At 39.9% G+C, this 25,150-nt stretch overlaps 1 protein-coding gene and 1 long non-coding RNA gene across 9 annotated transcripts in view; one reads left to right on the top strand and one right to left on the bottom strand.

The window, feature by feature from the left end:
* The first annotated feature begins 4,810 nt into the window (after positions 1-4,810).
* LOC122570818 (kinesin-like protein KIF20B) lies at positions 4,811-8,944 on the top strand. The gene has a single exon (XM_043733675.1). It carries the CDS (start codon positions 4,811-4,813, stop codon positions 8,942-8,944), a length of 4,134 nt encoding a protein of 1,377 aa, XP_043589610.1.
* Positions 8,945-22,966: 14,022 nt separating this feature from the next.
* The window catches only part of LOC122570661, a 178,625-nt gene continuing 176,441 nt past the window's right edge, over positions 22,967-25,150 (bottom strand). For 3 of the 8 annotated variants that reach the window (XR_006317879.1, XR_006317875.1, XR_006317876.1), the window contains 3 exons: positions 24,396-24,582; positions 23,575-24,311; positions 22,968-23,343 (listed from right to left, as the gene is read on the bottom strand). This is a non-coding gene — a long non-coding RNA (uncharacterized LOC122570661). Of the gene's footprint in view, positions 23,344-23,574; positions 24,312-24,395; positions 24,583-25,150 lie in introns of all 8 variants that reach the window. The other 5 variants (XR_006317872.1, XR_006317874.1, XR_006317873.1 and 2 more) reach the window with 2 other exon arrangements.

Here is a 25,150-nt window from a genome sequence, read left to right as displayed (position 1 = left end):
TTCTAGTATTTCTTTCATTATCTTCACTAGATTAGGTTTCGTCTTATCCAAAATCCGATAGTTAACTGCGCGTTTCTAGCTGTCGAGGTTATTAGATGTAAAATGAGAGAGACGCGTGGATAAATTATAAGGTAGAAAAATATATTTTAAATACAGAAGTGAAAGGTACAAGAATGAAATAATAATTTGTTGCAGTGTTACTCTATAACTGAAAAACCCCGAAGGCAACGTCGCCTGTCGACTGTTTATGGTCTGCCTTCGTCGCAGTCTGTTGCCTATACGCTGTCGATGGATTCGGTGCTTTAGAAAGCTAAAAAGACCAGATGTAGAGTTTTCTTAAAAGTGGTGACCTTCGACACTAACAAATCACAGTAACGCAATTAAAAATTAACAAAATTAATTGATCACATATCGTTAATATAGAGAGTATACCCAATTCTCAATGTAAAGGATAATTTGCAAGGGAATTTACTATTATAAATAAACAGACGAGAATCCGGAAATCTTTTTTTCACGATTGATCAAGAAGTATATACTTCGGCATTAAAGTATCAGCGGAAGCATTTTGCAGTAAATTCTTCGGAGGCCGTATTTTTAAAGTAACGAGCGAATCAGTCACAAGTCGGACGAATATCACGGCGGTTCGATAAGCTCACGGCTATGGAGCGAGCATTAATTATTCCCTTTAGATTGCGCCTGGTGCGATCCGTAAAATTTCCACCCCAGCGCGGAGCGTCGCCATCAATTTCGCCGCTTTTGCTGCGCAATAAGGTTCTCTCCTACCCGTATTCTCCTGTTGGAGAATCTACGAAAAGGACTTCTTCGTCTCATCGAATGGTAATGCCTGCTTTTACGATCATCATATTTATAAATGTAAGCCCGGATGTGGATCCCTCGTGCTCGACCCCGATGAAAGCAGCCTGTTAATTGGGAATACTGATGGCAGCGGGGAAACCGTATTCGGATCGATGCCGCTCCGATGCCTTCCTTTCCTTCCCTCTTTTCGTCTATCCTCGTGCCTTGGTTTCATCTTCTCTTCGGCCACCCACGCAAGATCATGGCGCCGGATAAGACCCGTGGGATGCTGTCAAAGGGAGCTTATATTTATGAGACTTTCGGCAAACAAATGGATAAATCTAATATCTCGAAGCTCCTTGAGAACGACCGACGTCTTCCGCGGATTGAGATTCCTAACGCTGGGTTGAGATCGAGCTGCGAGAATTAAGACTTCTTCTTCAATGGACAAGAGATTGATGAGATTGAGAGTTAGGTATTCTTATTGGTTTAATAGACTCTACATAAGGACGTTCGTTTATGTTGTTTAACAGAACGATTGTAACGTCTTGGATTAATCGTGGCTACTAGGTACCTTGGAATGGAAAATATTATATGTTTTACGTTTAGAATTTCTTTAGATCTTTGAACATTTTGAAGAAAATTAAGAGATGTTAGAGTAACTCAATATTATACACCAAACTTACGACGTTAAGAAGATGCTATACATTTTATGGTAAAAATGTAGTATCTTCAATGGAATATACTGTTATTATATCCTGATATTGGTGACTTATTTATAATGAATGGATTGTACAAATATAGACAGAAAAACGATGGTAGATTAACATGAACTAGTCGCAATAACACGCTACAATTTAGACAACTCTCAACACAACGGATCCACCGTTCTCTCTCACGCGGACGACACTCTCTGGACAACGCTAGCAACGCTATATTCTACAACGCAACTCGCACTCTCTGACTTCTCGATTTATTCTCTCCGACTTCCAAATTAAAACTGCCCTCTCTCGCCTATCTTTTGTCTTTCCGTAGACCTACCACGTACGTGTTCCGCCAAGGCCACGTAGGTCCTTTTTACAAAACTATACGATTGAAGGACGCCTCGGCTCTCGCGACATTGTATCGCTAACTCCTAGGCCTTATGTCCGCAATACTACATAAATGAAACAGAACAAGAAGTAGATATAAAGATCATATCATCAAAAATGAAGAAGAAAATACAGATAATGACATCAAAAACGATGCTCTGACTGTTTTAATCAATGTAAGCACGTGGTCAGTGCTATACACTACGTATACCTAACAAGTCCCTGTGTATTATCAATTGCGTAAGAATGAAAGTACGATTCCTATGTCAATTTGCTTGTCGAGATTTCACATATCGCGAACAGTAAGCGAAGAAACGTCGAAGAGTAATATTCGAAGGGGAGGACTTGGAATCACGGACGCTGGCTGCCGTTTCGTTCACCAGCGCCATTAAAGACGCTATAAAAGAAGTAGCCTGGCGGCGGCGAACGAGTCCCGATGGCGAGAGAGTGCTAGGCGAAATTTGTCAGTATTAAATAAATAACCCATAAAGGTGGAACATCAATCCACCGTAGAAACATTAACGCCTGATATAAGGGGGCGATGTAACGGCTGTTATTTTTCATACACAAACAACGTCTTATACTGTGCATGAATGTAACATAGGTAAGGAATCATCGTTTCTTCCCCTGTCGATACATTTTTCGTCCTCTTTGATGTTTTTACGACTTATACCATAAATCGTATCGTAATCCACGAGATAAAACACGATGTATCTATTAGGATAGAAGTGTTTAAAGATGCTTCGAAATACTGTGAGACGAAATAATTAACACACCTTTCTCTTATTTTTCTTTTTTTTTTTTTGTTAATATATTACAATTGTTTAATTGTTGTATATAATATACAGTGTCGTGTTACAGTCACGTGAAGTACAACGATATTTAGTAACACGAGTGGGTTGATACGAAAAGAAGTTTATGACGAGGTGAAGCTATATCTAAGTTGCGGATATTTATGTAAATTCCTATTTTTATAAATATAATTGAAAAATGAACCTGTATACTAAATGCTTTAATAGATACTACTTTATATACTCTTACTTGTTACATATTATGTACATTGTGTGCATTTTTGCCTTCGTATTATATGCATACGAAATGCATCAAATTGATAAAAAAAAAAAAAAGAAAGGAAACGAGAACCTGATAAAACTCCAGTACACGATGCATTAATTATTCTTTCTATAGCGAAGCAGTTTAGCCACTCAGTGAATAACTCGGACATCGAAAACTTGCGCACCTTGGAATTCAACTTGTTGCTCGTCGGCCGGCATTTGAATTCTGGGAAGCCCGATTCCTCGCCTGCTGGAATAACACCTCGACCCTTTGCCGAGAAAACTGCAAAGCGGCGTCTTCTTGTAGCGAAAGTTCGGGCGGCGTGGCGCGTTGAAAGTTCGAACGGTCCAAAAGAAAAGACCACCAATGGCGGCGAGCTTTAGCGGGGAACCGCGAGCGTCCGGAATGCCATGGCCAGTCGAGACAGGGCAGAGGGAAAGAGCCAGCGTGTGCGATGAGGCGATATACACCGAGAGGGTTCAGCGGCGAAAACGAAAAGAGAAACGCGAGGTTCGGTGCGCGTGCAGAAGAGAGGCCGGTCAGACGGTCGTGTCGATACAAGGAGTCGATTGTGGGTTGAAAGACACCGCCGCGACTCACAATAAGGCCTCTTCGAAGACGTCTCATAGAGCACAGTGGCCGACTTGTGCTTGCGATACGATTCCGATGCCGAGATTACGCCGGATTTCGCGGATCGCGCGCGGTCCATCTCGAATCCTCCGCCGACTCGGCCTATTAGCTCACTGTTTGATTAGCTGCGGTTAATGAGCCGAGCGACACGCGTATAAATTGCCTCTTATTGCCGACTTTGAAGATATTTCGAGGCACGCGGTCGCGTCTCTGATTGGCTTCCACCTCGATGTCTCTGGTTTCCAAATGACGCGCTCGTACGTCAAATACGAACATTTTTGGAATAATCGGTCTCGATGAAAATTTTCTTGCAGTTGATGCGGAGTAGAGATAAAGTTGGAAGGGTTTGACGCTGTTGAAAATGACAACGTGAGTTCGCGCTCGCCTTCCATGTGCAGATGCGCTAGTTGCAGTAAATAGTAACTAGAAGATAGTTCTAGATATAATCGATAGATTTAATCGATATGTTTAAGATATTCTTTTATTTTTATCCCTAGTCCATGTAAGAAAGTGCAATAAAGATTTTTTGGCTCAAAACGGTGTGATAGATTTATCCAAAGAATAAAATAATAGCTTTTGTGATCCTACCTCTAAATACAGAAATAGCAACAGATGTTCTGCACGTTTGTTATTTTGTAATGCTAAGTAGGTGGATCTGGCAGAGACGATGTGGAATCTATGATTGCTGATAAGTTGGCGAATAAGAAATATTTCTTCGAAGATGAAGATTTATGTGGTCGATGTGAGTTGAAGGTTGGATTTGAACAAGAGCATCGTGAAAGCTACTAGAGAAATCTCAGCCCTGCTGGAGGAGGTTGAAAACATTCTCTGTTCGATCTGAACAATGTTTTAATTCATAAATTATTTGTTAGCGCGATACATCGGTATCGCCAGAAATTGCAGATGTTTCGCGCGAATAAAAAAAAGACAATTTACAATATGAAATTATCTTAAAACTACATTCACGCGTATTAATTCGGTAAGAGTGACACGTTGTGTAACCTAGCAGAACTGAGGAAGTTTCTCCAAAATAGATCGAAGCGTTATGAAGCTTCTTGAATCAACGATCACCCGACGTGTAAAGATCATCGTAAATTGAAATTTTTGAAACAGAATAGCAAGGCTTGTACTAAAACGCGTTCACCACATAGCGAAGCGTACTGTGTATGTTCGCATTCTCTTAAATCGTAACATATATCCCAGTTTCTTTGTTCAAGATTTCCTGAATTTCGTCGAACATGTTCGCTTCAGATTCGAATCTCGCCAAGTCTTCAGAAAATAACGAAAACACAGTATCCCGTTATACATCAGCAACTTGTTTATCTACGAACAACGTGTACCTTAGAATAAAACCGAACTCCGCGAAAACCAACAAAGAAATCTACACAGTGGTCGGTTTAAAGACGCTTCACGTAAAGAAAGGCGACAACGTAGATAAGAAGTACTCTTTTACAAGAATTTTCGATTCAGAGTCCACTCAAGCTGATTTATTTTGTCAAAGCGTACGGTATCAAGTGATTTACTTTCTTCTCGGTGAGAGTTCAACGATTCTAACCTATGGAGCTTCTAACTCTGGGAAAACGTATACATTGTACGGATCAACGGATTCACCTGGTGTAATCCCTCGCGCCATCGAATTTTTATTTTCCACGATTAACTGCACCTTGGCTCCTTGGTATAAAATCAGCGACGACAATAGAATTGTCTGTTTAGACGAGCACGAACGAAATTCTGAAATACACAACAAAACGAATTTAATAAACCCGAATGTAATCGCGAAGGAAGAATACACGCAGGCTCGGTTGTCTTTGAATAATTCGAACCCTCAAATTCCTGAACTGGAGGAACAAGATCTTTGGAGTGACGAGTGCATGTCCTCTGTATGGATGTCCGTTGCAGAAATCTACAATGATAACGTGTACGATCTTCTAGCTATCGACGATCAGGAAAGGCGACCACTGAAAGTGACAACTCGAAGGAATTGTTCTACTTACGTGAATGGTTTAAAATTTATCCACATCACAACAGCATTAGAAGCTTGCCAGCTATTAATCTTCGTTCGATCTAGAATGGCTGTAATCTCTACAGAACCAAATATCACGAACTCGCAGTCTCATACTATTTTGACATTAAAATTGCTGAAGTATGAGAAGGAGAACGCACCGGAAGAAGTTCGAGTTAGTACGTTAACATTTTGCGACGTGGCTGGTTGCAGAAAGTTTAAAAAAGGAGAAGGAAGAGGCAGCGGATCAATAGAATCGAGGAATATAAATAATAGCTTGCTGGTGCTTGGAAGATGCCTTAAATCTCTGCGTGACTATCATCCGACCGGTGACAATGTAACTGGTCCCTTTAGAGAGTCGAAATTGACCAGGATTCTTCAGAATGTTTTGACTGGTCGAGAAAAGGTCAGTTTCATTATTAATATCGATATTGGAATTGATTCTTTTCCGGAAACTTTTAGTGCTCTAAATTTCTCAGCAATGACAAAGAAATTATGTAGCGAACCAGGCATATTGAAACGAAACACGTTCTCTGTGACGACGATGACGCCAAGGAGTCCAAAATCGTCCACGTGGGCATTTGACGCGCATAGTCCAAGAAAAGTCATCACTGTGGACTTCGAAGAATACGAAACCCTTAAGCAACAGAATAAGAAGTTGATGGAAGAACTGAGTGCCATGAAAGCTACTGGTAACAAGAAGCAGATCGCCTCGATGAAAGTTTCGAAAGAAACGCAGTCGGAATATTCGTTTTTCGATTACAGAGAGTTGCAAGAGAAACACGCGAAACTGATGAAGCGTCTGGAAGCTTTGAAACGCGAGAACTTAAATCGAGAATTTGAGATAAGGCAGGGATTGGTAGATCACTATTCCACGGCTATCAAACAGCTAGATTCAACTTGGAAGAAAGGCACGCAGGATATCGAGGACGAGAGGCGACACTTGTTGAAGTGGTCTGTGAACCAAGTGGAAACGTTTTTTAAAGAACGTATCGATGGTATAATGTGTAATAAAAAGAGAAAGAGGAACGACGACAACAACTCTAACAAAATTCGACTGACCTACGAGGAACTTGAAGCTGAAAATGCCATGATCACGTCGGAAGTGGTCGATTTAAGAGAAATGGTGCGCAGTCTGAGGACCAAGAACGAGTTACTGGATAAAGATATAAATGAATGTAAGTTCGACTGTTCGTTAATTGATGGAAGACTCAATTATGTGTATGAATTAGCTAAAATGAAATTTCCTGAATTATCTTCCAAGGTGCAAAATGACGTGCACGGCCCTAGTCAGCTTATGGACGAATTGAAACGTATGTTTGACGAAATGACGAACAAAATCTGGTATTTGGAACATGATTTGAGAGTAGCATCCAATAATCGTGCAAAAATTATGACGAAATCGATGGAAACAGAGAAAATGCTAAGGAATACGAAAATCACGCTGCAGGAGGCGTTGAATACAGTGAAAGACCTTGAAAATGAAAAACGAGAAAAGACGAATCTTATTCACAATTTGCAACTTCAATTGCGGTTGCTGAGAAAAGAGTTAACCGACACTCGAGAATGTGAGATCGAGTACGATGCGAAATGTGCTGGAAAGGAAGATGTCCGTAGCTTGAACCGAAAATATCATTCACTCAGCAACGAAGATTTCTTCTGTAGCGATAACAGCGATAATACCGAGTTCATAACGCAAGCTCACGTGGATATAAAAGCGGAACGATATTTTAATGACGATAGTAAGAATTCACTGAGGAACGTTTCCTTAAATACTGTAGACTCAGACTTGGATCGACACACTTTAAGATCCAGCGACAGTGGCAATGTGAAAGAAGATTCTGGTATCGATTTCAGTTGTAGAAGCCAGAGTATTAATGATAGTTCCACTATGGAAGAAACGAAAGAAAATTACAGGCGAACGACTTCCACGTTCCACCATTATGATGATGGGTGCGAACAAACCAAACAATTGAAGACTAATCATACAAATGTGGAACATTATACCGAGCAAGAACGAGAAATGTCGTTGGACAGAGAATTATCACGCGATGTGAGTGACCTGAAATCGGCAATAGAGACTTTGAGAAGAATCGCAGATTTCAATAAACTGGAAGTCGCGGAGTACAGAAGCAAATTACTATGTTGCGAAGAAAAAGCGAAGGAACTGAAAGAAGAGAACGGAAAGCTGATAAAAATAGTGGAAATAGATTCGCAGAAGTACAACGAGCGGATCAACGAGTTGACTCAGGAGCTTCTGCTTAAGAAAGAGGACGATAATCGTAGTCTGAAGCAACTTGAGATTTGTTTGAAGAAGTGTGCCTCTCTCGAGGATCAATTGTCTATGCTTCATCTCGTTCACGAGCTAACGCTGAAATCGTTCGCGAATAAGAATCCACAAATCGAAAAATCTGGAATGGAACTGTCGGCGAAGAGTTTGGAGACGAGCGACAAAGTGGCAGAAACGCGGAGCGATCTGTTCAGGGTGCAGCAGCTGCAGGAGAAGGTTAACGGACTCGAAACTGTTCTCGAAAAGTGCCAGGAGGAGAGAAACAATTATCGCGAGCGATTGCAGGAACATTTAGAGACGCAGTCGATGCTGGAAATGAAATTGAAGTGGCTGTCGACGGAAATTCGGAGCAGAGATGATGAGCTGGTCTCGTTGAAGACGGAATTCAACAACATGGCGCAGCAGAACGAATTTAACGATGAAAGAATGAAACATTTGAGCGGAGAGATCGTTCGATCGAACGACAGCGTGCGTCGCATGAAAGAAAAATTGACATATTTCGAAGAGACACGGAAGAATCTTGAAGAAAGATTGGAGAACGAAATCGTTGATCCTCGTTCGAGTTTGACGAATATTATTCAGAAGATCTACGAGCAGAATAAAGATAGAGAAGAGAAATTTTATAAGTTAAAGTTACAGGTGCGTGAGAATGAGATAGAGATGGATTTGCTTAAGAAGCATAGGAATGATAATATAAAGAAGTACGAATGTATGGTACAGCATTTAAGAATAGAAGTTGAGAAGAAGAAGGAACAGCTGACTAGATTGCAGAAATTAATTTTTACGAATTTCACTTTGAGGTATCGCAAATTGTGTAATAAAAGACGAAGCAAATCGATGGTTCTTCAATTGCAGAAACTAACTATTTGTAGTAAGCAAGATTTGAAAGTGTCGTCTGTTGATAGAATAACTAATGACGAAGAATTGTCTCCGTCAATTTATGAATGCTCGATTGATAATTCGCGCGATGTTCATTTCTCAAATTCACAATTATCAGCCGGAAATGAAGAGTTCGATACTAAAAGTGCGTATGGAACAGAAGAGTCTTGTCCAGTACGTCTACTTATAAGTAAAGGATAAAGGGAAAGTAGGAAATATCAATTTTTGTGATTTTACGCTGCTTTTTCTCGATACTAACTAAGATTATAGAACCGCTCATATTTTTCCGACGCTTAATCGTCCCTTTCAGAATCGGATATCTCTTTAAATTTATCCTCTTCTATCTTTCTAAATATTCCAAATATTTTCTCGCCTTATGTTTTGAAAAAATTGCTCTATTACCGGCATTTATAAATTTAATATATCGTAACCAACGGATAGAATTTCAATTTTGTGTAAAAAGGTCTAACGGTCTGTTGTTAGTCTGAAGCATTCCAAATTTATTTTCTAAAATAAAATCTTGTAACGTCCTTCGCTTCCTGTTGTTCTCTTTCAATTTTAATTTCAAATATATCTAATTAGTTAATATTTTAATAAGTGCATTAACCGTTCTGATATAATGATATTAAAAGTACATTAACCGTAACTTCCTATCTTATACTCTACAGTTTTAAACGCTTCAGACAGAGAGCAGTTTGGGGTTGAACGACTCGAACGTAGACGCACGTCAGATCCAGAGCGATGCCTCCGACTGTTCTGAAGTGCACTGCGGTTGCGGTATTGGTTTTAAAAATGCTGGAAGGCAGGGAAGAATGTCAGGTTGGATGAAAGTTCGAAGAAGCATCGCGAATACCTGTCTCCTGCGTCAACCCTGCGGTGAATACACCAGTGTTCACAACGATGCTTTCAAGACTGACGTTGTAAAGCATAATACGTAATTAGAAGATCATTTTACAGGCAATTGAAGTGTCTGTAAATACTCGCAACATATCTGTTATTCCCTACAATTTTGCACTATTTTTACTACTTACAAATTCTTGTTACTACATACAGTTCGTTTGGATACTTTGTTTTCTAGTTTCCTGCTACTTAGCGTGTTTCGATATGATATTGCTCTACGTATCACGTATCGCAGTTATCGCTTCAATAAAGAAACCGAAAGAAAACATGTCACAACTGTTATTCTTATTACATACAATTCATTTGGTTATTTGTTCTTTAGTTCCATTTAATAAGTTTCGATGTAATATTACTTTATGTATCCAGTGTCACAGTTATCGTATAAATAAAGGCACCAAAAAAAAAAAAAAAAAAAAAGAAAAAGACACGTGTCTCGGAAGTGGACCGTTTTTCTTGGTTCGCGACTTGAATTAGAGATAGAAAGAAAGGAGCGTCAAACTGTAAGCGAGTTATCGACTAGCGGTATTATCGGTGTATCGGTCGTTCCCTCGAGACGAGATCTTGTGTAATGGCAAAACGTGGTTCCAACGTTCGTTACAATAAGCCCGCCGCCCCCGAAGAGCAGGAGAAACCTGTTTAGTTGGCTCGTACAAGGGCGGACCCTGGTCGGGATTTTATTGGCAATATGCTATAATTTCCGACATTAGATGCCGCTGACGCTTTCTGGCTCTCATTATACCCCGGCTGCGTCCCTATATGTGATCTTTTCGCGAAAACGTCGCTCCCACCCCCGGTAACCTTCTACGGATTCTGATATATGAAATTATGACGAGGGACATCGGAATGGAACTGTAAGTCCTTTCCACGCGATCGCTCAGTCTCTGATGGTATTACTCGGAATACCTCGTAATGGGAGAGATCAGATAAATGAAACGAGACGCGAGAATACATTACATCAACGTTACGTCGCTGAGGGGAAATTAGCGGTTTGATTTTTATGGCCGCCCGATCGATCCGAAACAGTCTAATAATACGAGGGCTATCAGTTTTATGCCAGCGAAATGAAAGATTTGAGAGAAATATGTAATACACTTCGGGATACTCTAAATTAATTTACATAGGTACTAGTTTCGTTTATTAATTGTTTTCTAGAATATAAAGGGAATTCGTATTATTTCATTAAAATGATTTCAGTATAATGTAGTGTACGATCGTGTATTGTTCTGTATAATTCCTTTTTGAAACTTCAAGGTATTTCTTAAATGTAAAAGATATAATTTCAACCATCATTATGTTCCAGAATAATTATTTAAAATTCATAACAAAACTTTTATCGAAATACATTTTCAAACAATAATGAAATTATTGTACAGACTGACCATTAATAAAGTGACGTTAATGAAGTATCGGATTTTGTTGTGTTTATATGTGTTTCATATATTTCATTTATCGTTTCCTGCGATCCATAGGTCCAAATAAGAGTTCCAAATTTTCGCGACAGTGGATTGCTACGACCATTTTCTGGTTCACCTTGCAACCGCTGATTTTCCCGGTAAATGTACTGCGAACTTTCCTCTTTCAATTGGCAATAAGGTTTGATCGTCACGGGAAATATCATCCAATTTCCTTTCCCTGCCAACATTGCTACTGTCCGCCTATCCTTAACTATACCATCAACTACCCCGACACGCTGCCACTTTCGCGTCCGTTTTCCATTATAAAGAAACCAGAATATTTCTTTTCGTTCGGTGTAATTTTTCCACATACACGATTCATCGATTTTCTTCTGTATCTTACAGAAAACGTATGCTTGTAATTGCTCAGTTCACGTTTAAAATATTTTTAAATGAATATTTAAATATTTTAAAATATTTGGAATTTTGTATTTCTATTTTAAAAAATTTAACTTTTAAAATGTTTAAAATATTCGAGAGTAAGTTTTAGCAGTATTATAGCAATTACACGTAATTATACGTTCCTCCTTTCTTCTTTCTCACTGGAAATAGCTGTCTTTATTATTATTGCGAAACGTAATGCGATGAATTAGATTGTTGTTAGGTATAGAATAAATTTATAATTCATTTTTATGGTATTTTCAGTTCTATATATGTGAATATCGAGAATCGATGAACTTACAATTATTAATATCAACTGCTTTCTATCATTAAGCACTAATTTTGATAATGTATTACTTAAAAGTCACATGAATTTTCTCAAAAAGGTTTTCAATAAATGAAAACAGTCAAACTACACGTAGCAGAGACAGCGAAGCACGTTCGATCGTGGAGAAGGCAATCGGGTCTCGTAATTGAGAAGAAGGGGAGAAAGCCATTGGAGGCAAAGTTTCCTCAAGACATTAGTTTATAATTCGGCAATCCGGGATCAGTATTTGTCACGATTAGCCGATCCTTCCTCTCCTCTTCCTTCTTCGTTTGAAATATCTGATTCCGGCCAAAGATTTCGTCCCTTTCTTCACCCCTTCTTCGCAAAATCCCGCGCGAGTTTTCATTAATTTCGCCAATTCTACCGAACTATTGTCGTAGTTACGCACAATTTCAACGCGACAATGCCCTGGCCTTTCCCAGGAACTGACACGGACGAAAGGGGTGAAACTACGAGAAAGAGAAACTGACGTGCAAGGAGTTCGAACGACTCCCGTGAGCGAGAAAGGGTAAGGTATTTCTAGAGTTCGAAGCACACCATCAGCACAGATTATATTTCTCGTGTCATTTACCTCGTGAATTAGATCAATGGCGTTTCATTTGAAGTCCTCTTCTCGAGGATTTTGTCTCGTTACGCGAGCAAGGACGAATTGAGAAGTTCAGACGGCGAACGATGTGAGTGTGCCAAGAGTGAAACTTTTCATTAGAAACAGAAGATATATTTCTTTTTGAAATTTGAATGCATATAAAAACAAAAATTTAACAAAATAGTAAATTCTATGTGGATTGTCGTCTAAACTCTAACCATAATTTATCTTTACTTCTCTTCTTGATATTTTAATGACGAAACTAATCGATACAAAATCTGTACATATTTTCCTCAAGAAATTGTTAGATATTAAACGAAACTAAAAATTCTTCTGGCATTATTATAAATCGATATATATATATACTAAAATAAGCATATAGAACCTATAGAATATATCCAGTTTCTTACACAATAAATAAAAATACACACGTGTAATTATAAGAATTAAAATCCTGAACTCAATAACTGCATTATTTAATAAATTTCTGTCGACACACTGACCAATCACATTCTGTTTCGGACAATTCCACTTCGTACACTCCATCTCGTCTCTTACGGTGTCCCAAACAACCGCGTTCCATGAAATTCGCGGGGTGTAGGGGTAGAAGAAACTGGCGAAGGATGGAAAGAAGAGGAGGGGTTGATCAAAAAGAGGAGAGTCGGTGTAAGAGAGACGGGTAGCTCGGCGCACGAAGCTAGCGGCGAACAATAAGCAATAATAGGTAATGCAATTCAAACGTTGAGGCTGGCAATACTCCGAAGCCAACGGGGTGGTTACAATGCCGGGAAATGCAAGGCAGGCATTTCCTGCGAAGCGCCGGCGAGAGGAGAACGGAGACAATCGTACAATACAGGACGTTCAGGTAGTCTATTGCATATTTGCTTTTACGCAATTCTACTCGCGCATGCTGCTCGCGCGATATTACGCAATCACGATTTATCCGCCGTGTGCCGTAGTCCTTGTTGATGAGTTCCGCTGTATTTAATCCGCTCGATTCGCCGTATCATTTGCACCGATGAGAACGCTGGCAACTTGCGCGCGAAAAACCCGTCGATGCTGGCGTTTTCAGCCAGAGCAAGTTGCTCGAATCGGTGAACTTGCTGTCGGTAAAGATGAAACGTATGGAGTGTGATGAACATGGGGTTAGTCGGCTAGAAACGCTACGAGTGTTTGCTGCGGATGATAAGCTGGAAGTGTGAAATCGCGTTTTCTTCGCGGATTGCTTTAATTTGGACTTAGTTGATTTTAGGAAAGATATGAGTCTTGAAAAGAATTCTTTAAGTGTTTCGATAGAGTCACTTGGGAAAATCGAAATTATATTAATTAGGTAGCCTGCTAATAGTTCGGCGAAAGTTAAAATTATGATAGCAAGAACTTAGGTACGTTTACGTGTTTTCCTGTATTCCTAAGTTTTACAGAGCTGCTTTCCAAGCGAAAATAAGGGTAGTATCAAACAGCAAATTAAATTATATCAAGTATCATTGGCTCATGAACCAATGATCAATATTTCAAAATTATTTTGTTATAATCAACAATATTTTATTGAAACAAAATGCCAAAGAATTTGTATAATTGCAATACGTCAAAAATGGCATCTTTTTTTTTAGCAACATTTCAAATTTTAGGGCTATGGAATGTAGAATTTCTGATACTCCCTCGCCTTCAACATTTCGTCGTACGAAGGAAGGGAATTCGACCGGTAAGAGGTTGGTTCAGAAATATGTTCCTTCGCGTGGCTACGATTTATGTCTAAATTTATTCACCAAAAACAAAACGCATCAGATTCGGTCTGCTGGCCTGAAGCGACCGCAGCGTGTTCCCTCGACGCAACTTACCACAATTTTATTCGTTTTTACATATGGCCGGGCTAGCGATAAGAAAATGCCCCATGATATTTCACGTTTTTATACGCGGCCGCTTTTGCCTTGAGGTGTTGGCTGGCCTTGCGCCCCCTCGCTATAGAAACGTTACGTGGTCTGGCTAGCGCCTGATATGCGAAATAAGTAGCCCCAGGCCATTAGAAACCCGTAGCCTCGTTAACTCGATACACCGTAATCCTGAAACTCGTCCACCAAGATGGCCTTTCCTACAACCTTGCCTCCCTTCGATCCTGCTGTTTCTTTCGGGGAAGTTGTTCCTTGGAGAGAAATGTTCGTTTATCGAAGGACCAGTCCGTATACGTCTACATCAATTTCCATGGGCTTCTCTTTTCCTACCTCCAAGCGTTTCGTGATTTCCGAATGTGACACTCGTCAGTTGTTTCACGGCCGACGTATGGCATATTATCAATGAAACTTAAGACAGATGTACGCGAATGTACAGCATATAAATGTGGTGTACTCTGGCGAAAAGAAAAAGGTTTTGCCTTTTGAAGAATCGAGAAATTCTGTGCAATGAGGATAAATCCAATTTCCTATCGCCTTCACAATTCGCCATTAAGATCATATGTCAGTAATGAAAATAATAAGTAATAAATGAATAATTATTCATTACGTCGGCAAAAATTACAAAAGATTTTTAAAAAACGAGAGAATTTACCTTTTCTTCCAAGTGATATCTTCCTTCACTCTTTTCTTCTTCTAAAACACGTGAAAAAGAAATAACCTGACCATCGAGAAGAAAATTATTATATACCAGAGACAAGTTTCATGATACAACACTGATAGTTGCAAGACAATATCGCATCAAAGTATATGCCGCTTTTCGTCAAATGTAATATCCTCTCCGTATAAAATCAAAAGCATCGGTCGCGATCTCTGCGTGTGTATAGGGGCAACCGGTATAAAAGGTTACAAGTCTAAGCAGAAATCGCGCTCCCAATTCGTACACGCGCGCGTGTAACAAGACGGGATGGTAGGAGGTTCGAGTGGCTATTGAGATGCTCGATTCTCGAGCTACCCTGACAGAAGAGCAGTACCTACCAGATATTGGAGGCAATGAGGCGGGCTACTTTTAACAAGACGACTTCTCCCATCGTTCTCTCCACTTCACCGATCCCCCCTGTTCGATACCAAACGATGCGCTCGTTGTTATGAAATCCCATAAAATTACGAGCACCGCGACGAACCCATTGATCCTGACCCCCTAACGAGCCGCGCGGCTCATGGGTTCAGCCACGAGAGCATCCGCGAATCGTCTTTTTTGCGGATGAATCTTTTTTCGATCGAGCTACAACCCCATACCTGTGTGCATGCATTACATCAATCGACTCTGATGTACGGCAGAGTTTTCTGTCGAATTGATTGTTAATTCGGTTCGTTTTATCATCTCAGGAACATTGTAGTATGATTAAACGTGTCATTTGCAGGCGTTGATGTTTTTGTTCGATTCCAATTAACACGCTCGCTACTAACGTCATGTACAGTTGCTAGCAAAAGTTTCCAATACTCGAATTGTAAAATTGTAATTTCGTTTTAATTTTAAATATTACTTCGGCTATTTCGTGCAATAATTTATTAATTGATAACGTTGGTGAAAAATCCTAGGTTATAGGTTTCTGCGCGTTGAGAATAGTTTCTAGAATTGAATAACAAATATTTATCTGATTTGTCGTTTGTGTATAACTTTATTATGATTTGATAAATGTTCACTTAGTTTACATGTGAATTTGCGCAAATATTCGGAACCTATTCATTAGCGGTTGTTGATGAAATTTTACACTCTAATCGAAAACTTTTGACAGCGGTTGTATAGCTACGTGACAATCTGATTTCTCGTGACTTCTCACGAATCATGTATATACATATAGAGGAGCGCGATGCTAGTACTCTATAACTGTAGCTGAACCGTTACGTAAATCACACGCATTACATTGAACTTCCTGCAATTGATAGAAAATATAAGAAATATCAGCACTTAGGTTTCTTCCAGAAGAAACCGCACTTGCAACAGAGTTCTTATCATACCGGTGAACCTCGTGGCTTGGTGCAGCTTCGTGACGCGACATTATGGAAAATTGTTATTACACACGTGTAGTTGATCACATAAAATCTTCACTTTACGTAAGTGCATAAGTATAGTTCTGCGCCATCTTCGATATCAAAAGTAACAATAAACAGCAATTATTCTTATATCTCTATATAATAGATAATATTTTTCTAAATATTAAAAGTCAAATATGCACTATGGATAAGTTTGAAAATAATAAGAGAGCATGTGATAAATTTTGCAATCACCGGTTGCGTCAGTTTGTCAAAATTTTTCTCAATACACACAAGACTATTTTACATGAAATTCATCGACTTGCAAATCCTGAGTCTAATTGATCGTATCTGAGCAAAAAGTCGAGTCAATAGAATAAAGAATAACGCAGGGTAAAAAAAGGAAAATTAACGTTACAACGCGACGATTTGTCCAAATTTATCGGGTGTGCCACGCAATTAGGCAAATAAGCAGTCTAACTGGGAATAGGAGTGGTACGGGACGGACGGAAGGGTGTAACGATAAACAATCCCTCTCTCTCTTTCTCTCTCTCTCTCTTCCTCCCTCTCTCGTTTCCTATTCTGCGTTCGTTTGCTCGTCGAGAGTAGCGACATTTCGTTTCATTTGTTCGTCCCCCCGTTCCACGTTCTGCCACCCCCTCTTCCGCATCGAACAGCCCTCATCGCTTCAATTCGAAACACCCTCTAATTTGCTTCTATGAATGTGTCTCGTTTTTGATCCTACTCTTCTGCTGTCTTGGCCGCTATAGCGTGACCTCCACTAATCACCGATTTGCGAGTGAAAAAGCATTACCGTTTCGGTAAAACCGGAAGAAAAGATCACTGGATCCTACTAACGACAATTCACGTGTAATCTCACAAAATTGGTTGAAATTTTCAGTAAATCGATAATCAATGATACTATATATTGATAATACTTAAACTGTGAGAAACAGATCACGATAAGGTAACTATGCCGGCACAACTGGGGAAAGAAGAGCAGAGCGATCGACGCGCACACACGCGCCGTTTTCAAAGATCAAGGCCCAGCGATTCAGCATCTGGTCTTAGCATTTATGGTTCATAATGCGCTTTTTGCATCGAATGACCAGCGCGAACGCGAAGCATCAAACGTCGCGTCGCGGTGAAAGAAAGAACGCGAAGAGTCAAATCGACAAGCAAGAAAAAGATCGTTGCCGCGAGTGAAAGGGAAAGGGTGGTGGCTGACGAAGAGGAAGAAGAAGAAGAAAAAGACAGAGACGAAGGCAAGAAGGAGAAGGAGTCACAGAAAAGGAGACGAAGAAAAGTACGGGGCAAATGAATCCAGACGTTTTCAACGGCGCGTCGGCGCTTTTGTAAGCGCGTACAATCGTAAGATCATGCACCGTTTTTTCCACTGGCCACGAGAAAAACTTAAATTGATGCGATGTGGCTCGCGAAAGTAAGACGGATGTGTCGGGACTCGGCCGCAGGCAGCCACGGATCGACGCGATTGGTAAAGATAGATGGAAGGAGAACGCGATAATTAGTCACGCAGATTCGCTGGGTTTTGCGCCACGCTCGAACCGATCTACATCGATAATGCGGGACCGCCTCGTGTCCCTCGCGCGGCACGTTTGAACGCTCCATCGTCTTGCTTTTTAACTTCTTCCTGAATGATACCCTCGCTTCAATTATTTTTGTTATATCGCTGCAAAGAAGGACATTATCTACCGAGCAACCTGGAACGCTAATAACAAGCGTGAGAAATAGAAATCTTACGTTCATAGACATTTCCGTGATTTATGTTGGTTTATGTCGATGCTTTTAAGTCTTTCAGATGTTTTATAGAACTGTAGTTTCATGATGTTATTTTTAACGAGCAATTTTTATAGAATAATCTCTTTTTCTGTTCTTCATCCTGCTGCGATCTTTGATCCTTTGTATGGATTCAAATATTTTTCCTCTATTAAATACGTCTTTATATAGAACGCTATAATATTGGAAATGTTAATTGGTAACGGAGTAAGTAACCTGAACACGAACGTAAACTCTTACAAATCATTTCAACAAAATTATACTAATATAAAAAACTGAACTTTCAGCAAACAGCCAAGTTTACAAGTATCGGTCACCACCCCAGTCGGCGTACATAAATTTTCAGAGTGAAAATCAAGGATTTACGGTGGCATTATAACGTTTGGTTTCTGTTCGGCACCAACCCCCCGATAAACTCTGACGATGAAGTGAGCTACAGCCGGGTGGTATCGGTAGATTTGTTTCATGTCACTTGCCAGGTGTATGGGCCGGGAGTCGAGAGGTTCCCCTATCCTATCATCGGCAGTTTCACGTGCACGCGTGGCCGCATGCCGAAAAAGAATCTACGCAAATCGGTGGCGAGGGTGGCGAGGCGAGATGGGGCAGAGGAAACCGCGGAAAAAAAGCGGGACGGAAAGTCGTTTTGGTGGATCGGTCAAAATCGAGCCGGCAGATTTGCGCGGCGATTCGGATTCCTCTCGTTGGGCGACATATAATATAAAGTTGACGCGGCGGTTGTTTACACGTTGTCGTGGCGCGGCCCCCGGACGTGGCTGCTATCGACAGCTTCACGCTGGCGCGCGTTCTCGAAATGAGTTATTTCGTGAGCGGCGCGCGGCGACGAACGGGAAAAAAGGGGTCGGGCGCGGCGAAATATCGGTACGGTTCTCTCTCGTCGAAGGAAAATATTGTCGGTGACACCACCCCCTCTTACAGAAGCGGCGGAACGAGGGTCGAAATGCCAGCGTTATTACGCGGACTGAAACGAAACTGCGAATCGTATGGTCGACAATCGCGCTGACTGGATAATGTATCGTGCGAATTGCCACTCTGAAATGGACCCACATTGTACGCGCGGCCGGTGTACATAATAATTGTGCCGCGTTCCCGTGCAAACGAGGGATGGGGGTGTCATTTTGAGTGGGGAGGGGAACCACCAGCTGATTACATTTTCAAGCCGTCACTAATTTTCTCGAACACGTGCGTCCCTTTCTAACATGTAGCCGCTGACCATTTTCAATGTAGTCTCTTAAGACGACTTGCAGATAATCCTTCAAAATAAAACGGACGTTGGTAAATTAGAGTTTTTGCTAAGAGATACACGGTTTCTTTGGAAGGGAATGTTAACAACCATCGACGGGAATGTTCATTTACACCGATAAAACTGGATGGTACCTAGCGGACACATTTTCCGATGCTCTCGTGGGTTCACTGCCAGGGAAATACGGGCATTCTGAAAAGCAGGAATGAAACACGAATACCGCGGGGGATCTTGCTAAAATTCGACGAACTGATTCGGTACAAGCGGACGAACATACGCGGCGGAGTTCATTAATAAGTTTCACATACTCGTGTAAGCCGTGTGGAATGATTTTAATTAAAAATATAGGCGAGCGAGAATTTTTGTCCGGATAATATTGAAAAGGAAAGGAATACGAGGAGCTGGTGCAGCAGCAACCGGATCACGATTCGGGTCCGTTTTCCAACCGTGAGCCACGTTTTTCTACCAAGGGGGAACGAGGAACGATTTTAGTGAATACCGTGGAACGCGGCTTAAAAGAAAAGTCCCGGCCCTGTATTCACGTTCATTACCTATATTTTTCTGTCTTATACGGCTCGTTAAACGCGACGTGCTCAATACGAAAACGCCGGCGTCAGCTACGACCGGCGTTGCGCTGCCCGGATTTTCATATTTCACTTCAATCTCCACTTCAGCTGCTCAACATACATATACTCGGGGAAAGGTCGGACACTCGTGCGGAATTCATAGGGCCGGGCGACGACCACGTGGGAAGGGAATTTACATCTGCCGCTGGTCCGCTGGATGGCTCTTCTCTATGCGAAAATTATTTAGTGGTAATTATTACCGGTGTCGTCCGACAATTTGTCTGTCGCCCGATAGCATGCTTCGAGTATTTTTAGCCCATGCATCTCGTTTCGCCTGAATACATCGATAAAAATGTCGAAAACCACGATGAGCTTTGGAGATCTACCGGCTTCTCTATTTATTTTGAAGTACTTGCAAAACGGTGTAATAATATTAATGATATTTAACTTGTGATTTTTGTTTCATTTTCGAAAATGCACGCGAGAATTGTACAATCTACAACTGGTAATTTTTCGCTTGTAAATTAATACCTAATAAAATTTTGTTGAAATTAAAGTACTATAATCCTCGTATCTCTTCTCGCTTTTTTTCTGTCGAAATCGCAACTATCGGGAAAGTTACAGGTTTTAATCGTACGTTTGATAAAGTGGGTGAGGGGGGGGGGGTAAAATATGACAAATATCAATAGACTAAAACAAAACTATATTCGCGTATATAATTAATATCGTCTCCTTCCTTTTGGGGCTCGTATTTAAAATGTTCAGAAATATACAGCTTTACAATGTGAAAGAAATTTCAACAAGTCATTGCTTTTAATCCATAATCTACATACATCACACCTATGCCTCGATCTTATAAGTAAAAAATTTAAAGTTTTTCTACAGTACCTTACTGCTACCACCTTGATATACATTTACTGATAGCGGCGCGATATATGAAATCATCCGAGAAAATTTCAATAAGTAGAATATATCAATCAAAAACTTAAAAATAATGTATCTCCTTTCCTGCACCTTTAAATTCATCGTGTTTGACCATCGCTCAATTTCCTCAAATTCACAAAAAGAGTACGGATTGATGGATAGAACGATCCTGTTGGCGTAATTATCAGCCGGGAATAAACGAACCGCGATTACTGGTTCGTTTCGGGCAACCGGCTGCTGCACATGGTAATACACTTTTCGCACACACAGGCATAGAAACGGGATAACACGCGAACACGTGAGACAGCGGCTCGCTGATGATCCGTCAGCGACGCCATAACGTATAAGCGAAGCGATGATAACATCAGCGGCACTTATAATGCAAATTAGCTGGTGACACTCGACTCGGTAACAGAGTAATGTAATGCGCGAATAAATAGCAACAACTGGCCGGGCGCATCGCGCTGTCAAATGCGTCCTGAACTCTCATAAAGCACCGTTGGCTGCACCAATTCGTCGGCGTGGGCGTGAGTTGTAGGTATGCTTCTGATGGAAATATTGACTATTACGCGCGACCGGGAATGTGTATCATTGAATTGCCACCGCCATAAATATGCCGAAATTCTGCCGGCAGCGTTTCATACTTTTGATTTATCCGCACGCGACCAGACCACGATTACATGTGACCTGGCTCCCAGTGTCCATCCAGATCCTTAGGCCTCTTCTCCTCTCACAGCGTTTCGAAAGGTGGCTACTGGTGTTGGTTACATATGGTGTTTCATACGGAAAAGTTGCGCGTGCTTCGGATGAAGTTGGATTAGTAATTAATTAGTAACAAAATTGGTAATTGATCAATGATCCAAAGAAACATTTAATCAGTGACTTTTTAATAGTAATTTGTAATTATCGTTGAATATAATCTAAGAATATTGAACACGAAGATTCGACGATTTGTAATTTGTAAAAGTTACTTGTAATACTCTGTTTCATAATATCCATTCTACAGGAGAATAATAACGATGTTGGTTCGATTGTACGAGACGTTTCTGACATTTTCGTACAAATCGAAACTTACTGGAACATTATTGAAAGAAAGCTTCAGACTGATCGTTACGTCGTATTTTGCAGTTTTCCTTCGAATAAAATTTATCTTGAAACAAAATCGCGTTTCTTAAATCTGATCGCTTTCCTTTTATCATACTCTATGAATAATTTTTTTTCTTTCGCTCTTCTGAATTTAGTATTTAGTTCGCAGTTCTCGGTTCATTCTCGAAGCACTCGTTTCAAATTGCCTAATGCTCCAAGAAGATAAGTCGAATAAAAAGCTACTAACTACTCTGAGCCTCTGCTACAAGACTATAATCAATCACATTATATAATCATACACTCGATCCTTAAACGAAAAAGATTTTTTTACTCCTACATACAACATAAAGATTATCGAACACGATATCGATCACAGAGTCAAATTACGCGCTGTCCAATTACGAGTAGACGATACTCCGTCTAATCGTCGGAAGGAAAAGGAATTAATTCGTTTCCAATTAGATCTTATAAAGCCTTTCAAGCGTGCGTTTAATAGCCTGAATGAGTATTCCCGAAACGTTAAGCTCGCTACTTGGCAGTGCGTGCATCCTGTGTTGAAGGCGAGGTCCCTCGTTGCAAAAAGCCGCGTCTTCGAACCAAGTATTCCGTAACCGTTTGCATTAGTAATTCAGAGACTGGCATAAATGATACGTTCAATCCCATGGTTGAATTAATAAACACAAATAAAAAGGCTGAGCTTGCGCTGACTAATGACGTATTTACCGCTTCGAGCCCGGGACTCGGAGCCAGAGTCGAAGCATGTCGAGTGTGCATGTATGCCAGTTCATTAAAATTTACCTTATAAACCGGCACCGTTGACACATTCAACGGTGGACGTAATAAAGCAATGTTTTAATGCCGTATCGCGAACACCCTCGTGAATTACCTTCTCATCCCGGCGATGATGATTCTGCTTCAGCCCTTTCTTACTTTAAATGCTAACTGATTGCATACGTCTCTGTTATTAAAATGTGGTAAGGAATGCTGGGTGGTCTCCATACATACTACTCAAATTTGTAAATAACTTCCTCTTCATGCGTTTAAAATTTCATTATATTATATTTCTTATAGTTTTTACTATTTATGAATTGATCAAGTTTCAGTAACTGGATTACATTCATCGTTGGATATACGTTCTTCGATAAACAGGTTCCGTATATTATGAAAATTTTTATATTTCTGTAATGCGATACGTTTCACATAACATATAATGCGTATAATAATTTCTTCGTAGCCGTTGAATGTATAGTTTGGACAGTGTTTCGATAAATTTGCAGGATTTGTTCCTCGGAACAGTTTTTCAACGACCATAAATGATCTTCTCACAGTTCTTTCTATCTTAAATGGCGCTCCTTTATTGATCAGTTTCGTCCCATTATTTAATCCCTTTGCCCCTTTTAATAAAAAAATTGTCACACGAAATTGAAATAACTCGATCAACAGCCTAACAATTGGTATTACAATATAAACTAAATGACCTCCCTAACTCTTACTACTGGGCAGCAATATAATGATCTTCAATAACGATTTTATTCAATCATCAACACGATCAATTAGCAACGACACTGTAGATTATTCGAGCTGCATATCAGGCATAAAATGATTACTCGACAGTTAGTACTTACGTCCATGTTACTCGATGCAACTGCGGCGGACCTGTAAATCTGCTTTTCGATGAATTAGTGAGGTATCGATAGCACCGGGCACGGTGTTATTAATAGAGCGACATGTGTTGCAGATCGCTCGCGTTGTATCGATACTCGCGTCCAATTGCGCGTTAATTATTGGTGCCCTGTGCCTGACAATAACGCGAATATTGATGAGATTATCAATAATTTCCCCGTGGGTTATCCCCGTTGCGGTTCGCGGGCATCGCGTTTCACCTCAATTTGCATGCACCGACGGACAATAATCCATAACTGGTGCAAAACTCTTCTTTTCTTACATTTACCACACTCCATTACACACTGAATTTCAGTGTAAATCAATTGTGCCTTTTTCAAACAAAAATATCTAAATGTTCGTGTAAGAGTTTTATAATAAAAAATAAACAGAAAAGTCATTGTGAAATATTTTAGCAAATTTAACTTTGTATCGTTCAAAGTATATTTATTCGTAAACAACGAAGTGTTACTGGAAAGCGGATTCTTTGAAATACGAATAACTGTACTGTAATATTAAAGAAACTCTTTCACTCGACACATGCAATTGGGAAAAGAGTAACGTTTCAATCTTGTTTTGTTATTTTGCATAAAACCAGTAGTCTTCTGCGGTCAAGCGTTCAAAGATAATCGTAATGACCTTCTAACTTCATTATTTCAAACTAATGAGTTTTAAATGTCATTCAGTTGTTGAGACACATCTAAAAAGTCATCAATTTTGCAAATAATAAGAAATTTTCAATAAAAGTGATATGGGATCAATTTATTTAACTTTTATTACAAACCTTCTTTAGTAAAAAAAGACATATATATCCTGCATGAGAAGAAATAGATAGCTATCCTTGGAGAATCTGTTTTTGTTCAGGATCCTGATTTTATCGATAAAAACAGTTCACTGTAATATCGTTCATTCTCATAATAGCTCACTGTATTTCGATTATATAGAGTGATTCACAAGTATCCAGTCTGAAACTGAAAGATACATTTGAATGATAATATCTGACACCGCTATCGCCTAGGAGGCATAGTTAGATCGCAGAAGGTTAACCCTCTGACGAGCTAGGCGATCAACGTCTAACAAGTTTTCACGAGGAAGCCGGAGTAATACAGAAAGTCGTCTGAATAGCATTCCGTGTGCAAAGAGGAATGGATGCAATCAGTACCGATCGTGCTGTTGAAATTTATACCAAGTTTCTACTGCTTGAGTAATATTATTGCACTAACATAACAATATATATACATAACATAGCAACATAGTGTATAGGATCTTTGTTTTAATGTTCGAAATTTATATATTTATATTTATTTATTAATGTATCAGTAATCATTTCCAGCATTGTATTCAGTTTATTAAGGCATCATCAAATTTTTCATAGTAATCATTAGATATCATCCTCAATTATAAAAGTATAAGGTAGTAAAAAAATTATTACGATGATTTTTGGTTTCTCCAAAGGAAAGATTTTTTGGAAATGTTGGACGATGATTTCTATTTTGACTTTTTTTTTTTTTGGTAAAATACCCTAACCAGAGATTTTAT

This window comes from Bombus pyrosoma, linkage group LG9, assembly GCF_014825855.1.
Source record: "Bombus pyrosoma isolate SC7728 linkage group LG9, ASM1482585v1, whole genome shotgun sequence".
Lineage (NCBI taxonomy): Eukaryota > Metazoa > Arthropoda > Insecta > Hymenoptera > Apidae > Bombus > Bombus pyrosoma.
This window is presented reverse-complemented; position numbering and strand designations above follow the sequence as displayed.